The 7,166-nt window shown below is 42.6% G+C and overlaps 1 protein-coding gene across 1 annotated transcript in view; it reads right to left on the minus strand.

Moving 5' to 3' along the window:
- Positions 1–1,215: 1,215 nt before the first annotated feature.
- etv5a (ETS variant transcription factor 5a) overlaps positions 1,216–7,166 on the minus strand; it is a gene marked incomplete at its 5' end in the record, with an annotated part of 14,668 nt that continues 8,717 nt past the window's right edge. The window contains 4 exons of the mRNA XM_008302208.1: positions 1,216–2,415; positions 2,758–2,859; positions 2,941–3,110; positions 3,482–3,550. Of these exons, the coding sequence (XP_008300430.1) occupies positions 2,185–2,415; positions 2,758–2,859; positions 2,941–3,110; positions 3,482–3,550 (572 nt within the window). The remainder of the gene's footprint in view (positions 2,416–2,757; positions 2,860–2,940; positions 3,111–3,481; positions 3,551–7,166) is intronic.

Raw genomic sequence — 7,166 nt, forward strand, 5'->3', positions numbered from 1 at the left:
CCAGATGTCCAAACCACCTCAACTGGATCCTTTTGACACGAAGGAGCAGCGGCTCTACTCTGAGCTCCCTCCAGATGTCCGAGGTCCTCATCCTATCTCTAAGGCTGAGCCCAGCCACCCTGCAGAGGAAGCTCATTTCGGCCGCTTGTATCCGTGATCTCGTTCTTTTGGTCACGACCCAAAGCTCATGACCATAGGTGAGGGTTGGGATGTAGATGGACTGGTAGATCGAGAGCTTTGCCCTGCAGCTCAGCTCTCTCTTCACCATGACGGTCCGGTACAGCGCTCGCATTTCTGCTGACGCCGCACCGAGCCGCCTGTCCAACTCACGCTCCATTTTTCCATCACTAATGAACAAGATTCCAAGATACTTAAACTCCCTTGTTTGAGGAAGCAGGTCCTCCCCTACACGAAGGTGCCAATCCACCGGTTTCTGGCAGAGGACCAACCCAACCCCAATCTTCTGCCCTGTGGGTGGTGGGCCCTCTGGGAAGTGGCCCTGTGTTACTTCTTCGGGCTGTTCCTGACTGAGCCCCACAGGGTCCCAAAGCTCAGCCACCAGATGCTCCCAGGTGAGTTCCCCCTCCTCCAGGCCTGGCTCCAGGAGAGGGCCCCAGTCTCCCTAATCCAGGCGAGATGGCATCAGGGATCTTTGAATCGCTCTTTGTCTGGTCCCTCCCCCAGAACCAATTTGCCTTGGGAGACCCTACCAGGGGCTAATGCCCCAGACAACATAGCTCCCAGGATCACAGGGACACTCAAACCCCTCCACCGTGATTCAAAATATGATCTGAATCTGAAACATTACTTCTTCAGATTAAATGTCCAAACTTCTTTTTTAAATGTCTTTAAATCTAAAAGCATTAATTTACATGTTAACTGTAAAAAAAAAAAACAGCAACAACAACAACAAAAAAAAACAGGCCGAAATCCAAATAAAATCAGTGCTTTGACGAGAACTGTTTTTAATATTTATTTATAGTGTTTTACTGTATTTAAAATCAGCTGAAAATGTCGTCATTTTATGGATATTTTCCGTTAATTTTGCCAGTTTTGTGACTTTGAACAGTTTTGTATTTCCTCTGACGTTCTTCCTGCTACCAGATGTTTCTTGTTTTTTGCAGGTCAGAAGTCAAACCAGACTCGTTCAATGATTGACCCAGAACCGTCAGCACACACTCGTGACTCAGGAAATGATGAAACCAGCAGCCGGCGAAGCGTTCAGGACCGTTTATTGGACCCAGTACAGACGATCAGAAAGTCAGCAGTGTAAGAAACACATTGTGAGGCGGGAGGGGAACCGAAGCCTGTACAGAGCGGACCGGACGCCTCGCTCCTCGGTCCGTTACAAAGGTCTACCGGAGCAGAACTATACAGCCGACACAGAAAATCAGAACAAACGCAGCCTTATAGCAAAAATATATACTTTATGAGTCTTTGCCCCGTTCAGAACCACAAAATGAACACGACAACGAAAATAAAACGCAGAGAAAATCACAAACATCTTCTTTGTCCGGAGAAAGCGATATGTCAGTGATTACACCATGCAGAGAGTCCGGCCGGGTTCTGTTGGCTCATGCAGCGCCCCGATGCGTCCGGCCATACTGGAGCATCAGAACAACCCGGCACAAACACGAGAACGTCTACGGAACACTGGGTCTGGAGGTCCGAGCGCAACCCGGCGGCTCCTCGGCCTCTAAAGGGAAGCAGAACGTTACAGAACATTTACACAGCGACGGCCGGAACCCTGAGAGCTCCGGGTCCGAAACCAGAACTCGTATCTACAGAAAAGCGAGCAAGCCGTGCGTCTGGAGGTCCGTGTCTGATTTTAAAGCCCTTGTTACGGATCTGGTGACGGCGTGGAAACGGGAGAGAAGAACCCAAAAAAGGCAACGACAGAACGGTGCTGCGTTCAGGATTTTAACGAGATTGTTTTAACAAAAGCAGATTGTCACAGAATCAGAACCGGCGCCAAGTGGAGGGGGCGTGGCTTTGTTTGGTCTCCATGGCGACAGCATCTCCTGGCGCGGCCTCGGTCCGCCGGTTCGTCTCCTTCTCATTCTTGGCCAGGAGCTGACAGAGTTTTTAGGTTCTCCGGGCAGCAGGAACTGATCGGAACCGTTCCAGGTTTAAAGTTCGGGCGTGGACAGACTCTGGGAGTGTTCAGCGTTGGCCGGGCGGGCCTCAGTACCCGTATCCGTCCGGGAAGGGCAGGCCGGCGGCGCACTGCTCGCCGCCCTCCAGCAGGTAGGGGGCGCCGTCGTCGTAGTGCGTCAGCGGCACGGTGTCGTCATCCAGGCCCGGCAGGCTGTCTGGGTCGGCCTTCAGGTTGGGCCGCTGGTTGTCGGGGAAGGCCATGGAGAACAGGGCCTCGGGGTCGCACACGAACTTGTAGACGTAGCGCTCACCGGCCACCTGAGGGAGACACGGAGCACAGCGTTACTATCTGGGGCTCTTAAAGAATCTGAAAGTTCAAAATCCAGATGTTTTCAGTTATTTTCTGATGAAGTAATTTGGTAGATTTTTAGAGCTGATGTATTTTTTACACCCACAAGTGTTTGTGTACGTTTTGACTGAATGTCTTTAGTTAATTTCAGAACTGAGGTTTGGTTCTTACGGGCTGATTTCACTTTTACACTAATTGAATCTAATTTAGACAAACACTGAAGCTGCTGTCGCTACGGTTTGGTTCCGACCTGGTTCTGAGGCGGTTCCAGCATGCAGGGGGAGAGAATAAAAGCCGTGACGTGCCTTTACCTTCTGCATGATGCCCTTCTCGTAGTAGTAGCGCAGCGAGCGGCTCAGCTTGTCGTAGTTCATCGCCGGCCGGTTCTTCTGGATCCCCCACCGACGGGCCACCTGAGAGGAAAACACAGAACCGACAGATCAGAACTGGCATCTTAGAAACCTGGACAGAAGAGCAACTCCCCCAGCACCGACCTCCTCAGGCTCGATCAGCTTGAACTCCATGCCGCGGCCCGTCCAGGCGATGAAGTGTCCGTTGGCCGGGTCGTCCAGGAGCGTGACCAGGAACTGCCAGAGCTGCAGCGAGCCGCGGCGCTGGTACGGAGGCCCGTCCCGGTACACCGCCGGTTCCTGCTTCACTTTAGCTGAGACAAGAAGGAAAGGAAGTGCATGAGCCGATAAGCAGGAGACGGAGAACCTCCGAGACGCTTCTACAGACATCTGATGACGCTGCTGTCGCCCATGTGGGTCACTAACACGTCACCATCATGTGGTACCGGTTGGTCCAGTAGAACCGCCAGCATTACTCTATACTGTGTGGTACCGGTTGGTCCAGTAGAACCACCAGTATTACTTCATACTGTTCTGGTGTTATTTTAGCCTCATTATTGTATTTCAGTTTCATGCTGGACTTTTTCTTCACTGTATTTTTGATGTTGCGTTATCTGTTTTTTCTGAGCAACGAGTTTCCTTCAGGATTAGTGAAGTTTTATCTCACAAACGTCCTGAATCTCACCTTCTAGCCTCTCAGGAACCACGCAGGTGTCGTCGAAGTACAGCTGAGGATCTCTGTCGAAGGAGAAACCTGAAAAAGAAATACAGATTTAATCAGACGTTCAGTTTTAAACTTTATGAGTTTGCTTTTTTCCATCGTTCTGGAACAATGTAGTGAAAAGCTTCGTNGAGGTTAGAGGTGAACTCATCCACAAAACTCTGACATGTTCAACACAAAATGTCACTTCCTCTATAAAAAAATACCCAAAAACATCTGACACTCTGGTTAGTTTTTAGATCTGGGGCTGTTTTGTTTTGTTTTTAGAATTACAGTCAAATGTTGCAAACGATCATTTATAGTTATTTACACGTCTGGCCTGTCTTTGATGGTTTATGTGTAAATTAAAAAGAAAATCTGTGACTATATTTGTAATTATTTGCACTTTAACAGCAAATTATTCCAACAAATACTCATTTTTTAAACAGCAGAAAGAAACACATCAAATAATTTCCTGTATTCTGGTGAATTTAGCAGCAGTTTCTTCTTCTTCTTCTTCTTTTTTTGCATCAAATTATGGAAGAAATGTCTTTAATTAATTCATAAACAGCAAAGTCGGGCTCCAGGAGGTCATTCTTTTTCATTTAGTTTATTTTTTAAATTATTATTTTGAACCAAAAATGTAAAACAAAGTCAACGTCTGAGGCACAAAAAGTTTCAAAGTTGGAAAAGGGTTTTGGAAGAAGTCGAACACTTCTATCAACCAAAACCCTTCTGACAATAATAACTTAGATATGAACACTTTGACAGTTTCTCATCAGAATAAATCCTCATTAAACTGATTTTAATTAGTCTCATTAACAGCACGAGCATCTTGTATCTTGTGTGTTTTTCTATTTATTCTAACGTGAGGTTCTGCCGCCGTCTGACTTCATGATTCATGTTTCAGGAGTTAAAACACTCAGCAGAGCCTCAGCTTCTGGTTCTGGACCGACTCCTGCAGCAGAATCCAGCAGAGGGCAGCCACGACTCGTGTGTGTGTGTGTGTGTGTGTGTGTGTGTGTGTGTGTGTTATGCAACAGACTTGGACTCTCTGTGGTAATTAGCTTTGTGCAGCGTGTTGGCTGAACGCTGCTCTTCCTGGTTCTGACCCATATTTCTGTGGTGTCTCAGCGGTGGACTCGGATGTTCAGCGTGTGGATCTGGAGCTTTAAACCCAAACCGGTGGTGGATCAATGATTCACGTCGGTCATGTGCTGTAGCTGGACTCTGTTCATGTTCTGGTCCACAGCCTGCTGCTTCACGACCCGACCCAGAGGACCGTTTAGGAACCGGAGGAGTTACATCAATACATAAATATACTAAAACGTTAAAGTTAATATAAATGACAGCAAACACCTGGAAACTAAATGTGACATATTTTTAGTTAAAAGTCTAATTTTACAGCCCGCAGTGCAAATAAATGTTCTTTTAAATAAATGTCTGTGAAATAATTGAATTTTTGGTTGTTTTAAAAACAAAACTATTTTCAAAGATAAATGTTGTAAAAGATCAACTATTATTAAAATAAAATACAGACTTTGGTGTGGATGTTATTTACAGATTTATACGGAAATACTACCATTTTTTTTTTTGAAAAAAATAAAATAAAAATACTGTAATGTTTGAAAAAAAACTGTAAAAAAGAAAAAACAAACAAAAAAATCTGTGAAGATATCAGGCGATACCTGTTAATTAATGATGATTTTTAAAAATATAAAATAGTGTAATTTTACAGTCACATTGTAAAAGAACAAATAACTGTTTGTAAAAATACAGATTTTTGTGTGATTTCACATTTTTATAAAACAGGAAAATAATGGCAAATGTCTGCAGAATATTTTCTATTTTTTGTGGCTTTAAATACAAAAATAGTCTAATTTTACTGTTAAATGTTGTAAAAAGATCCAACTACTAATTGTAAAAATACTGAATTTGGATGTTATTGACAATTTTGACCTGTTTTTTAATATGTGTGGTTTTTTTTGGTTGTCTATTTTCTTACAGTGAAATGTAAATCAATATTTTTTAAAATGTGATTTTACTTTATATTATCTATAATTTACTACTGTTTTTTGTATTATAAATATATAAATAGCTAGTTAACGGGCCTTTAAGCTGATTTTAATACAGTAAAAACTATGATTTTATAGCAAAAGTGCAAATGAATGTTTGTGAGAATCCAGATTTTACTGGACATTATTTGCAATTTAACCAAACAGAAAAATCTGTAAAACAACAGAAAAGAACTAAACTTTAAAGAGAAAATGTAAAATGATGAGAACTTGTGCAGTTTTAAAGACAACACAGTGTGACTCTACAGCTAGATGCTGTCAGAGACCAGCTGCTGTTGGCTGTGATTCTGGACCGGCTGAGCTGTGAGCAGGTCCGCTCTGGTTTTTGTTCTTCATTATTGAAATGATGGGTGACAGCGCTGCTTTGTTTCCTCTGATCTGAAATCAGTTCTGTGGGAGTGTTTTCACAGCCGAGGTGTGAACGCTCAGATGTTCAGTTGATTAAATACGATTCACTTCTTCTGCTGTGGTTCTGAATCACTGCTCGACTAAAACCCAGAATAATAACCAGAATGATAACCAGAACACTAACCACTATCATGAGCAGAACCGAGCAGCTTCCTGAAGGGTTCTGACAGAGATGTGAAAGACATCTAGAATGTTGTTGTTATTATTATTGTTTATTATTATTATTGCTATTATTATTATTATTATTGTAGAAAATGTATTTGTTTTTAGAGATGTCAATAACCTTCATTAAACATTAAAAAGTACAAAAAAAAATTAAAATAAAACAAATAACCAAGCAAAATCGAGGCTAAAAAATCTACTTGACGTTTTTTTAATGAGATTATATATTTTTTTCCCTATGAGCTGCTGAAATATTCTGTTTTTTTTTTTTTACGTCTTTGCAGTTTGCTGTCTGGATAAAGGAGCAGAGTTTAAACGTGTCGCTGTTGAAGCTGCTGTCGGCTGAACTCGGACCAGTTTTAACTCTGAGGCTCTTCATGAGTCCGATTCGGCTCCAGTGACTCTGATCAGATGATGGAAAGTTCAACAAACATCACGAGACGCCGGAGAAACCACCAGCTGCTGCTTCACAGACAACAGCAGCTGTGTGTGCTTCCGCCGCACAAAGTAGACCACAATAAATATTATCATGCAGACGTTAAGTCAGAGAAACATCTTGTGTGTAGGATTTATAAACAGTTGAATATTTGTCTGGTATTTAACAGATTTTGCCTGTTTTGTTAAGTTACAGCTAAAATCTGACCATATTAATATAATTAAATGAATCTGACAAACTGATTCATTAAATGACTTCTTCTGCTGTTCAGGTTGAGACTCTACTGACCTGCAGTCGATCTCAGACGAGCTGAAGGTGAAAATATCAGCTGGAAATCTTCTCTTTGCTCAGAAAAACAATCAGACTCTTCTGCTGGAAACTGGAGACACAAACTGGTTTCTAACCAAACGTCTGACGAGATGATTAAATCCAGCCGAGAGTCGCCTGAAGACAGAACTCATGAAACCTGAGCTGTGTGTAAAAAACGGTACGTAAATAAATAAAACCGTACTTTTCCAAATTTAAAATAATTTACACACGATTAATTCTATCAAATGTTAGAAATATATTTATAGAATTAAACTTAAAT

This window comes from Stegastes partitus, unplaced genomic scaffold (genome assembly GCF_000690725.1).
Source record: "Stegastes partitus isolate 25-593 unplaced genomic scaffold, Stegastes_partitus-1.0.2 Scaffold1775, whole genome shotgun sequence".
Lineage (NCBI taxonomy): Eukaryota > Metazoa > Chordata > Actinopteri > Pomacentridae > Stegastes > Stegastes partitus.